This window comes from Delphinus delphis, chromosome 10, assembly GCF_949987515.2.
Source record: "Delphinus delphis chromosome 10, mDelDel1.2, whole genome shotgun sequence".
NCBI classification, from domain to species: Eukaryota; Metazoa; Chordata; class Mammalia; order Artiodactyla; family Delphinidae; genus Delphinus; species Delphinus delphis.
The window spans coordinates 23,506,103-23,524,534 of NC_082692.2; the positions used below are offsets into that span (position 1 = coordinate 23,506,103).

Genomic DNA, 18,432 nt, shown 5'->3' on the forward strand with positions numbered 1-18,432 from the left:
AACTGAGATCGAATCTAACAGCCGTTTTTAAAGGCTCAACCCCAATCCCAAGTGCTGAAAAACCAGAGGCTGAGGGAGGCGTGTGAGCTTCCGCCTCAGTGTTTTACTGAGACCAGCGCTGGGCCAGATGAGGCACACGGAATCCAGTTCCACTCCCTAGAAGCCGTCCACAAGGTTTTCCTTATAGACGTCATCACTGTAGACAATCTGGGTCCTCTTGTCCCGGTGGCAACCCTTAGGGCTATTCTGGACAGCTAGGGAGGGAGGAGAGTATTCATTAAGGTCTGAAGGAGGGCACTGATGAGACCTGAGGCCCAGAGTTTGACCGCCTCAACTCTAGCCTCTGGCCCTTGGATGCCCAGTTTCCATGCTGCCCTCTGGTGGCCGGGATGGCCTTTCTATTAATACCTTTAGCCCCCTTAGGCCAGCGGCTACCAACCCGTGGCCCCAGCAAAGAAGAGTGTACACTGTTATCATGGCACATGCAAATACCGTAATGAGTGTTTTGTTCTTAGAAAAACGCCAAATGTTATCGTTGAGACGTGTGAATAATGTTAGCCCACAACTTTCAGTCAGTACACGAAAAATTAAAAAATCTCTATAGTCCTTTGTTGACGTGCTGGTCCTTTTTGGTTCCTGCTTGTACAGAGGACCACTCTTGCTCTGAACTCCCTTGTGCCCACTCCTTTACGTGAAAATCTATTCCAGGTAAAACGGGTTACTCACTCCATCAGGAGAACTCATTCTGGGTGTAGCTTTGGCCCTCGAGCCGTCCCTTCCCCTTCCTCTTTCCTCCCTACCCCCAGTGTGTCCCCTCTCTTCACCCCACCTCCAAGGATTCCATCCCTGCCACTCTGGGGCTAGAGTGAACCCCCCATACAAGCCCCCATTCTCTTGGAGCTTTGTATCTTGACTCCGCTGATCACTTCCTCTTTCTCAAAGCTTGTACCCTTTGGCTGCAATGACCCAGGCCCCTCGGGTGCTGCTCCAGGCCCCATGACCTCTCCTTCTGTCTCCTCTGCAGCATCCTCAACTTCAGCCTAACAAGTCAGGATGGCTGGGGACGTGTGGGGCATGAGGAACACAGCCCAGCTTCCCACCATATCCCCTGACTATTCCTCAAGCCCAGTCCCGGTTCATCTTCTCTTGAAATTCAGTCTCCCCTGCCAACGCTATCGTTCTGCAGCTACCCCGTGATACAGATGGCTCTAGGCTACATTTTCATGCCTCACCTCACACCTGAGTTCCAGATCCCTAATTTCAAAGGCTTATTTTATAACACCAACTATACTGCAACTCAAAATGAATAAGGCTGCATGAGATGCTCACCTTCTTCACCAACCTCAGTCACTTCCACTTTTTCCCCGTTCCAGTCAGTGCCTTGGAAATTGTTTTCCATACTTTTCTCTCCTTCTACTTCTAACTGACAGAAGGCCTGACGATTCTCCTTCCAATCCCCACAGCTGCCACACAAATCCAGACCTCTATCACCTCTACAGAACCCAGGGACATGCCGGGGAACAAAAAGGGGTGAGCTGTAGGGGACAGAATGAGAGAGGAAGAATCCCATTCTTACCCAGGGAGCCCCAGACAGACTTGCCAGTGGCAGCGTCCAGCATGGGCTGTTTTCGGGCAATGCTGACTTTGAGCTGTACGGACTCCACTTGGGTCCCGTTGAGCTGGGGCAGAAGAGGGGAGGGGGCAGAGGATGGGGGGAAACATTATAGACAAACCAAAGGAGAATTTCCAGGAGTTACCATCCTAGGAACAGACTAAGTAGGGACTTGAGAATGCAAGGTTTCCTGCGTAAATAGGGAGAGACCGTCTCTGTCAAGAGGAAATGACTTCCTCCTGGCTCCCAGTATTTTAGAAAGAAAATATAAGGATGGCAGGAGGGATGGGAAGAACAGATCTGGGAAGTCCCAACCTCAGCAACGGCCTGATCTGCTGACTCCATCTTTTCATAGGTGACGAAGGCACAGCTGGGATGAGAAAACACAGGGTCAGTAGAGGGCCTATGGGCTCCTCGGGACCCAATCAAACCCAGTGTTACAGGCTGTGGAGACAGGCTAGCTTCCTCCCTCAGGTCTCATACCCCAGGTCCTCCAAGGACTATCATCCTGCCCCGCTGTCATCCTTACTTTCTGGGTGGGTCCATGGAGAGGTCAATGATGTTTCCAAAGGGAGAGAAGGCCCCACGGAGTAGGGTGGGCGTCATGTCTTCTCCATACACATAGAGAGTGTTCCCCTTCCGAGGGGCCCGGCGTTCAGGGAATGAGTCCGACCCTACAGGACAGAAATCAGTAACGAGACATAGTCTAGCTCACCCTCCACTTTAAGAGTCCACTTTAGTAGGACCCACCTAAACCTTATCTGAAGTCACTTTCCCACCAGCCAAGATCACTCACTGCGGAAAGGGCCCTCTCGGTCCCGGTCCCGGTCCCGGTCCCGGTCTCGGTCCCGGTCCCGGTCTCGATCGCGGTCTCTGTCTCGCTCGCGGTCCCGCTCTCGGTCTCGCTCTCGGTCTCGATCCCGTTCCCGGTCTCGGTCCCGGTTCCGCTCGCGGCTGCGGTCCCGGCTGCGGCTTCGGGGAGGGGAGCCTGAGGAGCGGGCACTACCACGTTCTTCATAGCCCCAGTCGAAGCTTCGAGCGGGGGCATCACCAGCCCCCGGGCGCTCCGCCTCTTCTCCATCTGGCCCCAGTTCCCGAAGCCGATCGCTGGAAGACACAAAGCTGGGGAGAGGTAGACAGGGAGGATCAAAGGGGGCCTCTACCTCGCCTTCCCAGAGCCTGGGGAGACTCAGCAATCCCTCTGTAGCCCCAGCTCCGCCCACTCCAGTCCCAAACCTCCTAAGGACCCAGGCAATCCCCCCGGCCCCGCCGCCCGCCAGTGGGACCCAGTCCTATCTTTCTCTAACCTCTCATACAGAGATTTCCTCTGTGGACGTCTAGACGACTGAAAAGGAAACCAAGGACAGTTAAGATGAGTCCTAGCTGCCGGCATGTGGTCCCAAATATGTGGGTCGCTCATTTTTCTCAATCCCCCAGAAGCCGCTCAGAGACAGACAACTGGAAACCATTACCTCCTGCAGGTCATCATCGGCAGATATGCTCCTCTGGAACGGCTGGAAAGTGGGGACTGGCCCCTTCTCAGGGTCCTGGGAAGACGGCAGAGACCCACCTCAGTGGGGAGCAGGAGGCTGCCTAACCACGGGGCAGAAGGAGGTCCTCTTCCCTCACCCTCTTCTCGGCTCCCCTGGCCTATCTTTTCTTTCCTTTTACATAAAAGATTTAATACACACTTAAAGCAGTTAGTTTACTTAAAAATGTCTTAAGCCTGATGACATTCTCAGCCTGCTCAACTCCTCTGAGCACCACACTCCAGGAGCTCTACTACAGGACGGATTAGAGTCACAGAATGCGTAAACGGAGGAGAATCTAGGAGTCATCCAGTTTCTTCACTTTACAGATAAGAAACCTGAAGCTCAGGATGGTGTAGCAACCTGCCCATGATTAAACTGGCGTTACCTTCCCCCTAAACTTACCTCCATTCCAACTTGGAAGGATGCCCTCTGAAGTCAAGGAGTCCCTGAACAATCTTTCTGCCTGTGCTCACCTTTAACTTCCCCTCTAGGGTCCGGGAACGTTTGAAGCCTGAGTTCTTGGTCTCAGCCTTGATGGCACTGATGGCTCCTGACTTCACCAGCTGCTTCGCCTGCTCTGTTGCCGTGGCTGTGTCCACCACAGGCTGCTCTGACAGTGCTGGAGTGGCGAGGGAAAGAGGCATTATGTTGGCCAGGCTGTGACACAGGTCAGCCCGTGCTGCTCACTTCCAGTCTATCCCCGCCTCCCTTGTCACTCACAGCGTTTGACGCCGCCTTGGCTGGCTGTGCTGCTGCTGCTTTGCTTCTTCAGAGCCAGCAATGCCTTTTTCTGGGAACAAGAGTGAGAAGAGAGGAGTTGGTGAGGGCCAATCCCTGGCCAGGTCCTCTCCCAAGGCCCCTGGGCGCATCACTCCGGGGACACCGTGCTGAGAGAAAACAATGCAAATGGTGCCCCTGGAGTGGTACATTGAGGCTGCCCTGCCTCTTACATAGTCCCCCAGATCATCTACAAAGCCAGCCATACCTAATCTATTCAAACCATGGCCTCCAGAGGCTTTCCAGTCTCATGTTTTTCAAGTTGAAAACAAGGCATTCAATCATAGACCAGAGCCCCCGGATATAGGCTGCCATGAAATATAAGCCTCCGAGCCTTCTTAGGGACTTCATCCATCCACCCCTACGTGTTTAATAAGAACACACAATTGCTCTGAAACACGGATATGCAAAAGCATGAGACACAGATCCTCCCCTCAAGAAGCTTACAGTCTGAGAAATTAGATGACGACTAGGTTGAATTTTCAAGACTGATCGTAAGTGCAGATTGTAGCTGAGAGCAAGTAAGATTTTTCTGATCCCAAATGGTTATTAGACTGGGTCCTGGATACAATCTGCATAACACAGACTGAGAGGAAAGGGCATTTCAGACAAAGAAAACAGGGTGGCAAAGATGCAGAGATAAGAAAGCTTTGGGAAGGCATGTTTTGGGATCAAGGAATAGTTCTACAGAAAGGGATGCCTGATTAAGGCTTTGTTTTATAGACAATGTGAAACCACTGAGTTTTGAGAAAAAGAAGGGCGGTGTTTTGTGTTTTCAATGCACCATTTTAATAGGAGTGAAGAAGTCTGTCCAAAAAAAGAAACTTGTTGAGAGACCATTACGACAGGCTAGGTGAGCATCAGCAAAGACCTGATCTAGGGAATACACAGGAAAAAGTAAACGGAAGCAATTACTTCAAGGGAAGAATCAAGACGACTTGGCAAATGTCTGGCTATGCAAATTGAGCAGAAGACAGAGATAAGACTTTCATCCCAAACACATGGGAGAAGTAAATGTAGTCAGCCCTATTTGGAAGACCAAGTTTAGAACAGACAAGATGATAGCTTCAATTTTGGGTATGTGAAAGTTATCAGTAAAACACTAGATGGAACTGGAAAAACCAAGCTCAGGATCGCCGGCTCTTAGGTGGTACTAAAAGCCATGGAAAAGGAAGAAAACTCCATGGCAGACTGCATAGAAAAGAGAGAAAAGAAAGTACACACTTGAGAAAGTCCATTGCTGAAACTACACTGAGAGGTGGTATGTCTCCATGTATGAGCTAGCTGAATCCCCACCCACCCCAGCCCCGCACACTCACCCCAGGTGTTCTCAGTGTAGAGTCTTTGAAAGTTTGGGTCATACCCGCACACACTCCCTCACCTTTTTCTTGAGTTTGTTGAATTTCTTCTGCAGAGCCTCCTCCTCCTCGCTCAGTCCGGGGGGTATCACCAACATGGTGGCTCCTGGTTCAGGGGCAGGGCCCAAGACATCTTTCTCCACTGTCACCGCCCAGGGGTCACACGCCGTGCACACTGACCCCAGCCCCACCCCTCCAGGCCTGCCTACTCCTGTCTTCTGCCTCTCCCTAGCCCTTGCTTAAACCAGGCTGCCGTCCAAACCCCCGCTCGTCGGGATCAACCAGCATTCCCTTCTCTCTTCAGGAATCACGGATACCAGCGCCTAGGGGCACCATGTGGCCCAGGAAGGGAGAAACACCCCCTCCGTCGCCAAGACGATGGCACCAGACCCCCCTACCTCGCTGGGGTTAGTATGGCAATCGCGGGGTCCGAAAAGCAGAGGAGGCAGTGGAACCCGCGCAGCGCTTTCAGAGCAACCAAAGGGGCAAGAAGACAGAAGGAGCTCGGAAAAAAGGGACGAAGGCTGAGGAGAAGGCCTTACCTGAGGGGGCGGCAACCGAAGCCCCACGGTCTCGGGCGGCGCCCAAGCGGGCAGCGGATCGCGGGCTCGGAGCGATGACGTAGCGAAGGGCGGAGAACGCGGTAACCAAGGCGGCCCGCGGCGCACACACTTCCGCCCGGCATCCCACCAGTTTGGGCCCGCCCCTCGGTAGCACTCATCCCCGCCCCCGGAGGGGTTGTGCCGGAAGTCGCTTCTACTTCCGCCGTTTCGGCTCCTCCCTATACTTCCGGGCTGCCAGGTAGCTGCCGAGGCTCCAGGATGATGGAGACGGAGCGAATCGGTGAGGGGCAGTGGGTGGAAAGGAGGAGTAGACAGGGAATGACCCTTGACCCCTGACCTGTGACCTTTCCCCCGTAGTGCTACCTCCCCCAGATCCTCTGGACCTGCCCCTTCGGGCCGTAGAGCTGGGATGCACAGGGCGTTGGGAGCTGCTGAATGTGCCTGGGGCTCCAGAGAGCACCGTGAGTGACTTTTGACCCTAACCTTGACCCTCATTGAACTTAGAACCTCCTTCACCCTCATCACAGTAGGATCTAACTTGACCTGGCTCTCCCGTCTCTGGACGCCTGTCGTCTGGGCCTAGACTGGTGCTGGACAGACTCCCAACCCAGTGGACCTGCTGTGGGTCAGAGCCCATGGGAGGACAGAGCTGGAAGCCCTGGGGATACCTTAACTCTGAGAACTGCTCTTTCAAATGTGTCTTTTCTCCTTGGAGTCTTTTTCTCTCTCCAGGGCACTTGTTGGTGGCTGAGATGCTAGGCTTTGAGCACCTGGCTCTTCATCCTTAGGTCTGGGACCCCTTTTCCTAAAACTAGTGATTCTGAAATATCAGTGTGCCTCATGATTAGTAGGGGACTTTTTTCATTTCTTATTGGAATATAGTTGCTTTACAATGTTGGGTTAGTTTCTGCTGTACCACGAAGTGAATCAGCTATATGTATACGTATAACCCCTCTCTCCCATCCCCCCCCATTACGCTCATCTAGGTCATCACAGAGCACCGAGCTGAGTGGGGGAGCTTTTTTAAAATACAAATTCTTAGGTCCATAGGTTCTGAAATCCAAAATCTGTATTATTAACCAGCACCCCAGGTAATTCGGTTGCAGGCCGTTTGTCCTGTAAAGCAGAACCACCTTTGGAAAATAGTCCTTCAGCCTGATTGTCCTAGTCTCTCTGGGACATCTCCCATTTCTGATCTAAGTATGAATCCTATCACCTTCTCTTTGCTCTGTGTCTTACTCTCTTCTCTTACCTTATGCGTCTCATCTTGCCCTTGTTCCAGCTTCCCCACGGCCTCCCTCCCTGTGCCCCAGATCTGCAGCAAGAAGCAGAGCAGTTGTTTCTGTCATCTCCCGCCTGGCTGCCTCTGCACGGTGTGGAACACTCAGCCCGGTGAGGGGTCTAGAGGGGCCTGGACTAGGGAGGTGGGTCCCTGAAGAAAGCTGGGACACCGGAGAAAGAAGACCTGAAAATTACTTTCCTTCTGTCCAGAAAATGGCAGAGGAAGATGGATCCTTGGTCTCTCCTGGCCACACTGGGGGCCCCAGTCCCCTCCGACCTACAGGCCCAAAGACACCCAACCACAGGCCAGATACTAGGCTACAAGGAGGTAAGAGGTCACAGGCCACGAGAAGCAGGGTTGGGAAAAGGGGAGTCAGAGGCAAGCTCAGCCTCACTGGCGCTCTGATCTCTTGCGTCAGGTCCTGCTAGAGAATACAAACCTGTCAGCCACGACCTCCTTGTCTCTTCGCCGGCCACCCGGGCCCGTCTCCCAGTCCCTGTGGGGGAATCCAACACAGTACCCTTTCTGGCCAGGTGACGCTTGTGGAAATGGGATGGTAGGGAAGGAAGCCCTTAGTCTCCACCCCTCCTGTGTCACTCCCACCCCATGAATCCCTGTTTGTTCAACTTCTCCCCAGGGGGAATGGATGAGCCCACCATAACAGATCTGAGCACTCGAGAGGAGGCTGAGGAGGAGATAGACTTTGAGAAAGGTGAGGTGGTGCCGGGATGGACCCTTGGGAGGTAGGGCTCTGAGTCTGGCCCCTGAGGAAGAGGGGCCCGGGCCTGCCACTGGGTCCTTGCTAGCTCTTCCATTTCCCTGAGCAAATTAGGAAAAGGTACCCCTTCCATAACAACCTTTACTGTCATCTGTTGGAAAATTGTCACGATAAATATCAGCAACTGCGACGTCTGTGCCGTGAAGGACGTCCTTTAGGTTAATGTACCACGTGACTTATACGGCAGTGTGCAGGAGCCCAGATTCTCTCTCTCTGTCCCTGTCCTCCAGACCTTCTTACTGTTCCACCCGGCTTCAAGAAAGGCGTGGACTTTGCACCAGAGGGTGAGTTTTAGTTCTGAGATGGGGGCGTGTAGGAAGTGGTGCCCTTCTTCTTCAGAGCAGGGGTAGACGTGACCAGGCCTCCGTGTTCCCTTGCTCCTCAGATCACCCAGCTCCAGCTCCCGGCTTGCTCAGCCTCAGCCGTCTGCTGGAGCCCCTGGATTTGGGTGGGGGCGATGAGGATGAGAGTGAGGCAGTGGGACAGCCAGGCGGTCCCAGACGGGACACTGTTTCAGCCTCTCCCTGCAGTGCTCCCCTGGCCCGAGCAAGCAGCTTGGAGAACCTAGTGTTGCAGGTTGGTGGTTCTGGGCGGTTGAAGCAGGAAAGAAGGGTCTTGTCACAGACAGGGTGGGCTGGCCTGGTTGGGTCCAAGGGGAAGACTGGAGCATCTTTTGGGAGGAGTGGTAACAGAGAGGTTTCTGACTGTATCTTTATTGACCCTACACCCCTTTCCCCTTCCAGGAAGCGTCCACAGCTGTAGCTCCCCCAGAGCCTCCCAAGCCCCCGCCTCAGGAGCAGTGGGCCATTCCTGTGGATGTCACCTCCCCTGTCGATGATTTCTACCGACTCATTCCCCAGCCAGCCTTCCGGGTAGTGTGGCCCAGTCCTCACGTGCTCCCCCACCTCCTCCCAGCCCACTCCCTGTCTCCTCTCCCCACCAGAGGCCAGATGCCTTCAGGCCAGCTTGGACCTCAGTCCCAGACTGGCCTCACTCTGGCCTTCTCCCCGCTGCCCTGAATGTCCTGTGAGCTGGAGGCAGGAAGACCCCTCTCCCTTCTCCAGCCCCCATCTATTTCTCTCTCCCACAGTGGGCGTTTGAGCCAGATGTGTTTCAGAAACAGGCCATCCTACACTTGGAACGGCATGACTCGGTCTTTGTTGCGGCTCACACATCCGCAGGGAAGACGGTTGTGGCTGAATACGCCATTGCCCTTGCCCAGAAACACATGACGCGGTACAGTCCCGTCCCCAGCTTCCCCTTCACCAGCCCTGTTCTCTCCTGCAAGCTTTCTAAGTCTCATCTCTTCTCCACCTCCCTACGTCCTCCTTTAGATGAGAGTTTTGGGGGAGAAACTTGAGGCAGGGGTCCAGGGGGAAATGAGAAAGTGTGGGGAGTTTAGTTAGTTTCGGAAGGGATTGGGGGACAGAATTTTTCCTGGGTAATTCCATGAAGGGGAACATGAGGGAAGTTAGGGTGAAGGGGGGCGCCTGAGCTCTGTGGCAGGCTTCTGGGAAGGCTCAGGGTGGGAGAGGAGGTGCTGGCCACGAGTCAGCGTGGAGGGACCGGCTAACTTCATGCTCTTCTCCCAGCACCATCTATACTTCGCCCATCAAGGCTCTGAGCAACCAGAAGTTCCGGGACTTCCGAAACACATTTGGGGATGTGGGACTCCTCACCGGGGACGTGCAGCTGCACCCAGAGGCCTCCTGCCTCATTATGACAACAGAGATCCTTCGGTGAGAGATGGGCACTCAACACGGGTGGGCTTTTGGTCAGGAAGGTGAGGCTGCTCTGGAGAGCATGCTGGCTGAGTTGAGGGTAGAGACAGGAGCCACTGGGAAGTCAGCCTTGGGTCTCTTTCTTCCAGCTCCATGCTGTACAGTGGCTCGGATGTCATCCGAGACCTGGAGTGGGTCATCTTTGATGAGGTTCACTACATCAACGATGCTGAGGTAGGGGGAACGGGGTCCCCAGATCCTGGCAGTCCCCTCCCGTGGGGCTGGTTCAGCAACTCCTCTATTCCACACACCCCGCGAACCTCACTGCCTCCTTTGCCCCGACACGGAACCCTGTGCCCCTTCCTAGGGGCGGAAGGGCAGCCCCCGCTGAGCTGTCTTCCATCCCTGTGCGCAGCGTGGAGTCGTGTGGGAGGAGGTGCTCATCATGCTTCCTGACCACGTCTCCATCATCCTTCTGAGCGCTACTGTCCCCAACGCCCTTGAATTTGCTGACTGGATTGGGTGAGACTTGTGTCCTGGGGTGCTTGGGTGAAGGGGGCTGTAGCGTTCCTCAGTCGGGGCCGGGGGCATAGACTATCACAGCAGGGGGAGTGGTCAGGCCTTGGGGGTGAGGATGAGAAAGGTGTGCAGCCGGGGAACATGTCCAGCTTGGGAGGCTGAGGGATCCCACCTGGGTCCAGATCGCTTCGCAAGTTGAGAGACAGGATGACGGGGACAGCCTTCCAGTCCGGCTCCCAGAAAAGACCAGGTGAAGCCAGAGTGGGGGAGGATGGTGGGGATGTGGGTTCCTCCCCGCACTCCCACCCCTGATCGTCTGTCTTCTCCTCCTCGCTCAGGAGGCTGAAGCGTCGCCAGATCTACGTGATCAGCACTGTTGCTCGCCCAGTCCCCCTAGAGCATCATCTCTTCACGGGGAACAGCCCCAAGACCCAGGGGGAGCTCTTCCTGCTGCTGGACTCCCGAGGCACCTTCCACACAAAGGGGTGAGCCTGAGTTGGGAAGCGTCTCACCTGGGCTCAGCTGGGTGTGACTGATCGCTGCCCCTCCCCTGCCCCAGGTACTACGCGGCTGTGGAGGCCAGGAAGGAGCGGATGAGCAAACACGCCCAGACCTTTGGGGCCAAGCAGCCCACGCATCAGGGGGGGCCTGCACAGGTGAGAACTGGCAGGCTTTGTACCCACCACCGCCTGTTTCTCCCGTGTCCTTCTCCCCTCATCCCCTAGGTGTTTGGAGTTGAGCTTCGAGCACTGCCTGATCTGACTCGGCTTCAGTTCCTGCCACTTCGGCCCCCACTGGTTCAGGGACTCAGTCTCCACTCCCTTCTCCCCACTTCCCCAGGACCGTGGCGTGTACCTGTCCCTCCTGGCCTCCCTCCGCACCCGTGCGCAGCTGCCCGTGGTGGTGTTCACCTTCTCCCGTGGCCGCTGTGATGAGCAGGCCTCGGGCCTCACCTCCCTTGACCTCACCACGAGTTCAGAGAAGAGTGAGATTCACCTCTTCCTGCAGCGCTGCCTCGCTCGCCTCCGAGGCTCTGACCGCCAGCTGCCCCAGGTATGGAGGGGGGACCCAGAGACTGGTGGGGATTGGGTGTTCCATGACCCCATCCCTGATCTTGGGCCTCGGCCCCCAACAGGTTCTGCACATGTCTGAACTCCTGCACCGCGGCCTGGGTGTGCACCACAGCGGCATCCTGCCCATCCTCAAGGAGATCGTGGAGATGCTTTTCAGCCGTGGCCTGGTCAAGGTGCACATGCTGGTGGGAGAGGGACTCCTCAAGGCATTCGTTGCCCACTTAGGGGAGGGGAAACCTTTTAGGCAGGACAGTGCAGTGGTTAAGAACTTGGGCCCTGGATGCAGGCTGCCTGGGTGTGAATCCCAGCTCCACCACTTACTCACTGTGTGGCCCTGGGCAAATTGCTTAAAGCTCCCCGGACTGTAGATGTCACATTTTCAGATGGAGGTGTATGAGGTGTGAACACGCAGTATCCAGAAGAGAAACCCCCAAAGCTAGCAAACTTACGAAGGCCATTAGTCATCAGAAGAATGCAAACTGAAATACTCACGAGATAGGACTTTACAGTTATTAGACTGGTAAAGTATAGGCAAGTGGCTAATGCCAAGTGCTGCCCAAGACGTTGGCGACTGCAGGATCACAGGAACCCTTGCACAGGTGTGGCCAGTCTCAAGTGCATCCTGGCACTCTGGAGGCAAAACTAAGTATATACATACTCTTTGTCCCTAAATTCCACTCCTGAGTGTGAATCGCAATGAAATTCTCAACCCTGGTCATTGAGGGAACACGCCTGCTCTTCCTTTGCTGGCTGTGCGCTTGCGGCAGGGTGTTGGTGGTGCCCCTTCACTGGGAGAGCCGGTAGGTAGGTGTACAGCACGCACCCCACAAAGCGTTCTGCAGCAGTTGGAAGCAGTGGATTAGATATAACCACAGGAACGTGGACGGATGTTGAAGACACTACATGGAAGAAAAGAAGGAAACAGAAGGAGATGTGTAATCGCCTTTACGGCAAATTGTAAATTGTACACAAAATGAGACACGTTTTATAAAACACATTCACGCAAAAAGGTACGCGTTAAATACAGCGGGATGATTGATATTGGGGGATGGGAGTGGGATATGGGGTAAAAGGAAAGGAATAGGCAGCTAAACAAATACAACAAAGAAAACGACAGCACACGCTGTAGATTTGCCTTGAGAGTTAAATGAGGTCCTGTGAGTGAACCGTCTGGGACTGGGCCCCGTGCCTTCTTAGCCTTGGCTACAAAGTGAGGTGGGCTTGGCCAGGGCTGGGCCACAGCTGCGTGTAGCCCCTTTGCTGATCCCCTCCCCCGTCCCAGGTCTTGTTTGCCACGGAGACCTTCGCCATGGGTGTAAATATGCCAGCCCGGACAGTGGTGTTTGACTCCACGCGTAAGCACGATGGCTCCACCTTCCGGGACCTGCTCCCTGGGGAGTATGTGCAGATGGCGGGCCGGGCGGGCCGGAGGGGCCTGGACCCCACGGGCACCGTCATCCTGCTCTGCAAGGGCCGTGTGCCCGAGATGGCGGACCTGCACCGCATGATGATGGTGAGCCGGGGCAGCGGAGGCAAGCTCTGGGCCCTGCTAGATTCCGCCAGCCCTCTTCCCTTCTCCCCGGGAGAGGCCAGGGTAGGAGTGAGCAGATCCAAGGATGAGACTGGATCTCCTCTCCTCCAGTCTTTTTTCACTGTGAATATGGAGCTAGGTGGGACCTTGGAGAGTCTATCTATTTAGTCTCACTCCCTTGTTTTGCAGAGGCGAGCGAGCAGTTTGTCTAGGGCCCTGTGGTTGCGGAGCTGGGACTAGAGCTGCTGGGAGTAGAGCAGCCGAGCAGCAGGTCTCCCCTCGCCTCACTGGCTTCTTTGGCCCGGCCCAGGGGAAGCCGTCCCAGCTGCAGTCCCAGTTCCGCCTCACGTACACCATGATCCTCAACCTGCTGCGGGTGGATGCCCTCAGGGTGGAGGACATGATGAAGAGGAGCTTCTCTGAGTTTCCATCCCGCAAGGACAGTAAGGTGAGGAGGTGGGCGTGACCAGGCTGCTGTGAAGGATGTGGACGAGGGAAGCCAGGCCTGGACGAGTGGGCATCCAGAGGCCGGTGGGCGAAAGTGGAGGGTTCTGGGCCTGGAGTCTCTTGCTGCACACCCACACTGGCTTCTCCCAGGCCCATGAACAGACTCTGGCTGAGCTGACCAAGCGGCTGGGGGCCTTGGAGGAGCCTGATGTAACTGGCCAACTCGTTGACCTGCCTGCCTATTACAGCTACGGGGAGGAACTGACAGAGACCCGGAGCCTGATCCAGGTACATGCGTGTGAGCGTTGGGGGCAGGGGTTGCAGACAGGGAGGAAGAGACTGTGACACTTTGGGTACTCCTGAACTTAGTCCTAGTGTCTCTGTGACACTTCCTCCCTTATCCCCTCTCTTCACGTCCCTGCCCTTCAGCGACGCATCATAGAGTCTGTGAATGGGCTGAAATCTCTCTCAGCGGGAAGGGTGGTGATTGTGAAGAACCAGAAGCATCACAACGCACTGGGTGTGATCCTTCAGGTGAGGGCAATGGGAATTTGAAGCCCAGAGGCAGGGAGGGAGGGGCGAGCCCTACCTCCATCTTCCCCACTTGGTGAGGGGCCGGTTGTATTCACCAGTGCTCTCATTTTTGACTCGAGCCCTCCTTTCTATCCCATCCCCACCACTTCATGCTCACCTCCTTGTCCTTCCCGCAAGCTCTGCCCCCAGAGTCTGCTCTGATCACTTGGCTTGGTTGCCAGTCCATACTGGTGGGCTCTGCGTGGCTGCACCACAGTCCCTGCCTGAGGTTGGTGATCTGGTCTCTACCTCTGACGTCCACTCCTCGCACTGCCCTGTCCTGGCCTCCCCGCCTCCCCTAGGTCTCCTCGAGCTCCACCAGCAGAGTATTCACGACTCTGGTCTTGTGTGATAAGCCCATGTCTGAGGACCCGCAGGAGAGGGGGCCAGCCTCCCCCAGTGTGCCCTACCCAGATGACCTCGTGGGATTCAGGCTGTTCCTGCCTGAAGGTGAGAGTGGGACAGACGGCCGAGTTCCTGACAGCAGCAGAGCTGGGATGCCTGGGCCCACAGCAAGGTCTGACTCTGCTCTCCCCTTTTCACAGGGCCCTGTGGCCACACTGTGGCCAAGCTCCAGCCAGGAGATGTGGCTGCCATCACCACCAAGGTGCTCCGGCTGAACGGGGAGAAGATCTTGGAGGACTTCAGCAAGAGGCAGCAACCAAAATTCAAGTCAGAGATGCTGGGGCGGGGACCATGTGATGGGGGGTGGGGAGGTGTGGTTGGGCAGGCTCCCGCAGCCTGAGGAAGAGAAGCCTGTGCCCCAGGTCCCAAGGCCTGCTCCTTTCTCAGGAAGGAGCCTCCCTCTGCGGCCGTGACAACTGCTGTCCAGGAACTACTACGTCTGGCTCAGGCCCACCCAGCAGGACCCCCTACCCTTGACCCTGTCAATGACCTGCAGCTCAAGGATGTGTCGGTGGTAGAGGCGGGGCTCCGGGTCCGGAAGCTGGAGGAGCTGATCCGGGGGGCTCAGTGTGTACACAGTCCCTGTTTCCCTGCCCAGGTAGGTCCCTGGATGCCAGCTTCCAAGCTGGGAGGGGGACTTTTCCTCTCGTTCCCTGTAGACTGGCCACCCCCATCGCAGCCCTTGTCCTCAGTGCACCCCTGCTGAGGGCGAGGAGGCTAACATGCTCCTGCCGGTGGTTCCCTGTAGTACCTGAAGCTGCGGGAGCGGATGCAGATACAGGAGGAGATGGAGCGGCTGCGCTTCCTGCTGTCGGATCAGTCGCTTCTGCTGCTCCCTGAGTACCACCAGCGAGTAGAGGTGGGAGGGCAGAGATGGGGCTGGGGGGCTAGTGAGGAGGAGGTCTGCAGGCTCCCAACACCCACCATCCTTCCAGGTGCTCCGAACCCTGGGGTACGTAGATGAAGTGGGCACCGTGAAGCTGGCAGGGCGGGTGGCTTGTGCCATGAGCAGCCATGAGCTGCTCCTCACTGAACTCATGTTTGACAACGCGCTGAGCGCCCTTCGGCCCGAGGAGATCGCGGCCCTGCTCTCCGGCCTGGTCTGCCAGAGCCCCGGGGACCCTAGTGATCAGCTCCCAAGCACCCTTAAACAGGTAGGGGACGCCCACCTCCGTCCCACCCTCGGCCGTGGCACTTCCAGTCCCGGTCCCCATGTATTCCCCACGTGCCCCATCCAGCCCTGCAAGTGCTGCTAAGAGCTGGAACTGTTTCTTCCTTGATCTGGGTCTCCTTCCTGGAGTAGGAAGGCAGGGCTGAACCTCTCCTCCCCATCTGCAGGGGGTGGAACGTGTCCGGGCTGTGGCCAAGCGGATCGGTGAGGTGCAGGTGGCCTGTGGCTTGAACCAGACAGTGGAGGAATTTGTGGGAGAGCTGAATTTTGGCCTGGTCGAGGTTGTGTACGAGTGGGCCCGGGGCATGGTGAGTAGCTGGGGTTTGGGGCTTTGTGGACTCCTGACTGGGGAGAGGCTGCCCAGGCCCTACCGTATTCAGTCCCCACCCTACTTCCCCCACAGCCCTTCTCTGAGTTGGCAGGGCTCTCGGGGACCCCCGAGGGCCTGGTGGTCCGCTGCATCCAACGCCTGGCCGAGATGTGTCGCTCGCTTCGGGGGGCGGCCCGCCTGGTGGGCGAGCCTGTGCTAGGTGCCAAGATGGAGACGGCAGCCACCCTGCTACGGAGGGACATCGTCTTTGCAGCCAGCCTCTACACCCAGTGAATGACGCCTGTGTAATAATGTAACAATAAAACAGCAAACCACCTGTGTGAACCTGAGGTGTTGGGCGGGGATGACAGCTCAAAAGACAGCAGGGAGAACCACCTAGAAATATGCCTTTATCTGTGCACACAGAAACAGGACCAGCCCCTGCGAAGCATCAGTCCTTGGGGGAGGGTGTCTTGGGGGGTGACAGGAGGTCCTGGGTCATGGCTTCCACGTACCATGTAGGCAGGAAGGCATGGGGTGCATCTCGATGTTCAGACACTGTGACTGGGCTGCCAGGCTCCCAGGAGAAGAGGTAGACGAGCCTGCGGGGCAGATGGAGTCCCAAGTTGAGGGCTGGAGGCTGAGCTTCTGGGACCCAGAGGGGAGGGACAGCTGAATGCCTCACCTGGGGTCATCCTGGACAACTGTGTTCTGGGCAAAGCTAAGGAAGGCAGCACAGAAGTTCATGCACACGGAGGGATTCCAGCCATCACGGTCATTCTGGAGAAAGCCCAGGAGGATGCAGAAGACTGGCAGTGAGGGCGAGGGTGGGAGAAGGGGAAGGTGGACTACAGATCCCTGGACACTGGACCTGTGGTCTTGGCACAGTGGGGGGGATACAGGTGGGAGCTGTGACACCATTGCCTTACCCTGACGTATTCAAACATCTCCATGGTACGAAAGGTCTTGAGGGAACAGACAAAACCCTCTGGGTTACGGAAGCCAGCAACAACATTTGGGACCCCCGGAAGGAATGACTGCGCCCACCATTTCAGGAGCTTCCGTCTGTCAGGAAAGGCAAGGGGTCAGTGGGACCCCTCCACCACCCTCCAGCCTCCTCCTCTTCCCCCAAGTCCCCTTCCCAGCTGTCAATCCTAGGCTCTCAACCTGCCCGCCCCCATCCTGAACCTGTAGAAGCTCTTCCGTTGGCCAGGGCTGTGCATCTCCTTGGAGGTCTTGAGCTCCACATAGCAGGTGGGGGGCTGTGTGGTTGGGGCCTGGGGGTCTATGCAGTCTACCTCCCCGGAGAAGAGCAGAGGATGGTTTCCCAGGCGGCTGCGTAGCACAGAGCAGAAGGCCACGTTGGTGTTGACCTCCCCAGAGGGATCTGTGGAGCCTCCAGGTTTGTCTGCACAAGAAGAGAAACAGGAGCAGGGCTGGGGCCTCAGTCTCTGGGGAAGGGGCCACAGAGCTGGGGGTACTCACCTGCACACATGTACTGCTCGAACTTGTACCCCATGTACATAAGCTCCTGGAGGACGGGTGGCCGGGTAAGCCTCTGAACCCGAGCAGCCGGCGTCTCCACCTCACTCAAGTACAGTGTCCCCTGGAAGCGGGAGGCCGCCAGCTGCCAGCCTTCCTGCCGCTCATATGGTGTCGTCAGCAACTTTGTCAGGTGCCCCCGCCACGTCACTATGGCCCCTGCCAGCCAGCCTGGACCCCTGAGAGGGAGAAGTTAAGGGCTGAAGGTCTGACACAAGCATTGGCGCACACGGCTCCCCCCAAAGAATAGCATAAGGGCTGACCCCACTCCCGCTTTGGCTCTCCCAGTTCTAGAGGGTAGGTGTAGGTCTCTAGAGCTACTTGTGTGCTATGCTTTGCTCACCCCTCTAGCCGGCCTCGGTGCTCCAGGACCCAGCATAGCAGGTGGTCCAGCCTCTCTTGGACCTCTTCATCCCGGGGCCTGTATCGATCAGGGTATCCGTCTCTGAGGTCAAAGTTGGGGCTTTGACCATTAGTGGGAGGTGGGCAGTAGTACCGCAAGGCTCGAGCATCTCCATGGTACTGGCGTTGTGCATCCAGGGAAAAGCAGCCCAGTTCAGAAGGGCGCCGGTAGAAAGGAAATGGTCCAACGTAGAGGGCAGGGTCTGTGGGCAGTGAGGACGCTGGGAGGAGCTTGTTCCAAGGCTCGGCTTCCTCTATCTTTTCGGCTCCTCTCTTAGTCCCTCTGGACTCCATGAGGTCCTGAGAGACGACGGGGAAGTTCCCTTTTTAAAGAGAAGGGCTGGAGAAGAGAGACTTCTAGTCAGGACTAAGCCTCCAGATGGCCAGGCTCTGGATCTGAAACATGCAGGCCCCATGTCCTCAAACAGAACCATGGCCAGGTGCACATCACACCTTTTCCCTTGACCTATACCCCCACCCCCAGTTCCTCCAAACGCAGTGAGGTTAGGAAGGATGTCTGGGCTCAGATCAAGGATCTGGTTACCTCAAATCCCGCCAACCTCGACTTCCACCTTCACAGAGCTATGACGTCATGGCAGGTACCTCACATGTCGAAGAGGGACGCAAAGGTGGTCCGCCCACCGACCCCCCCCCCGGTCTCGATGACGCAATCACTCAGCGACAGTGGCGGCCTAACCCTTCTGGGGGTGGGGGGCGCTAGTGCGCTTTACACCAGGAAAGAGATCACAGCGTGGCCACCTGTGCCCCTCCGCACCTCCCAGGCCTCTCCCGACGTGTGGCTCTCAGAGGAAGCCAATCAGCAGCGGACGTGGGGC

General features: G+C 56.4%; 3 protein-coding genes across 7 annotated transcripts; 1 reads left to right on the forward strand and 2 right to left on the reverse strand.

Annotated features, from left to right (window-relative positions):
• Positions 1-65: 65 nt before the first annotated feature.
• On the reverse strand, positions 66-5,951 carry NELFE (negative elongation factor complex member E). Of its 2 annotated transcripts, XM_060023255.1 has the most exons (11): positions 5,822-5,951; positions 5,303-5,385; positions 3,865-3,934; positions 3,618-3,763; positions 3,085-3,159; positions 2,920-2,957; positions 2,409-2,734; positions 2,142-2,286; positions 1,928-1,982; positions 1,577-1,679; positions 66-254 (listed from the first exon to the last, which is right to left on the reverse strand). In XM_060023255.1, the coding sequence occupies exons 2-11, from the start codon at positions 5,375-5,377 to the stop codon at positions 157-159; spliced, it is 1,131 nt and encodes a 376-aa protein (XP_059879238.1). In that variant the 5' UTR covers positions 5,378-5,385; positions 5,822-5,951; the 3' UTR covers positions 66-156. The 2 variants fall into 2 exon arrangements, with proteins under 2 accessions (XP_059879238.1, XP_059879237.1); XM_060023254.1 differs by lacking the exon at positions 1,928-1,982.
• A 117-nt stretch (positions 5,952-6,068) lies between these two features.
• On the forward strand, positions 6,069-15,989 carry SKIC2 (SKI2 subunit of superkiller complex). 2 transcript variants are annotated; one of them, XM_060023244.1, is made up of 28 exons: positions 6,069-6,122; positions 6,200-6,303; positions 7,125-7,234; positions 7,334-7,451; positions 7,543-7,657; positions 7,762-7,836; positions 8,133-8,186; positions 8,288-8,478; positions 8,646-8,774; positions 8,993-9,138; positions 9,495-9,641; positions 9,773-9,857; positions 10,039-10,145; positions 10,481-10,627; positions 10,702-10,798; positions 10,983-11,195; positions 11,278-11,400; positions 12,498-12,728; positions 13,057-13,194; positions 13,344-13,481; positions 13,623-13,727; positions 14,069-14,216; positions 14,312-14,438; positions 14,559-14,769; positions 14,920-15,030; positions 15,107-15,325; positions 15,510-15,650; positions 15,746-15,989. In XM_060023244.1, the coding sequence occupies exons 1-28, from the start codon at positions 6,101-6,103 to the stop codon at positions 15,944-15,946; spliced, it is 3,753 nt and encodes a 1,250-aa protein (XP_059879227.1). In that variant the 5' UTR covers positions 6,069-6,100; the 3' UTR covers positions 15,947-15,989. The 2 variants fall into 2 exon arrangements, with proteins under 2 accessions (XP_059879227.1, XP_059879228.1); XM_060023245.1 differs by having other exon boundaries at positions 11,278-11,388.
• A 29-nt stretch (positions 15,990-16,018) lies between these two features.
• Positions 16,019-18,362, reverse strand: DXO (decapping exoribonuclease). 3 transcript variants are annotated; one of them, XM_060023247.2, is made up of 7 exons: positions 18,141-18,362; positions 17,538-17,896; positions 17,138-17,373; positions 16,841-17,060; positions 16,582-16,717; positions 16,338-16,432; positions 16,019-16,254 (listed from the first exon to the last, which is right to left on the reverse strand). In XM_060023247.2, exons 2-7 carry the CDS (start codon positions 17,888-17,890, stop codon positions 16,104-16,106), a joined length of 1,191 nt encoding a protein of 396 aa, XP_059879230.1. In that variant the 5' UTR covers positions 17,891-17,896; positions 18,141-18,362; the 3' UTR covers positions 16,019-16,103. The 3 variants fall into 3 exon arrangements, 2 of the variants coding, with proteins under 2 accessions (XP_059879230.1, XP_059879229.1); XM_060023246.2 differs by having other exon boundaries at positions 16,020-16,254; positions 17,538-17,936; XR_009520946.2 differs by having other exon boundaries at positions 16,118-16,254; positions 16,338-16,461; positions 17,538-17,936.
• Positions 18,363-18,432: the final 70 nt, after the last annotated feature.

Coding starts and splice junctions, on each gene's coding strand:
- NELFE (XM_060023254.1), bottom strand. CDS start 5,377: ATGTTGGTGATACCCCCCGGACTGAGCGAGGAGGAGGAGGCTCTGCAG. Junction 3,935..5,302: donor TCAACAAACTCAAGAAAAAG/GTGAGGGAGTGT, acceptor TCTTGTTCCCAG/AAAAAGGCATTGCTGGCTCT. Junction 3,764..3,864: donor CCAAGGCGGCGTCAAACGCT/GTGAGTGACAAG, acceptor TCGCCACTCCAG/CACTGTCAGAGCAGCCTGTG.
- SKIC2 (XM_060023244.1), top strand. CDS start 6,101: ATGATGGAGACGGAGCGAATCG. Junction 7,658..7,761: donor ACAGTACCCTTTCTGGCCAG/GTGACGCTTGTG, acceptor ACTTCTCCCCAG/GGGGAATGGATGAGCCCACC. Junction 13,728..14,068: donor CACTGGGTGTGATCCTTCAG/GTGAGGGCAATG, acceptor CGCCTCCCCTAG/GTCTCCTCGAGCTCCACCAG.
- DXO (XM_060023247.2), bottom strand. CDS start 17,890: ATGGAGTCCAGAGGGACTAAGAGAGGAGCCGAAAAGATAGAGGAAGCC. Junction 17,374..17,537: donor CACCGAGGCCGGCTAGAGGG/GTGAGCAAAGCA, acceptor TCTCCCTCTCAG/GGGTCCAGGCTGGCTGGCAG. Junction 16,718..16,840: donor CAACGGAAGAGCTTCTACAG/GTTCAGGATGGG, acceptor CTTTCCTGACAG/ACGGAAGCTCCTGAAATGGT.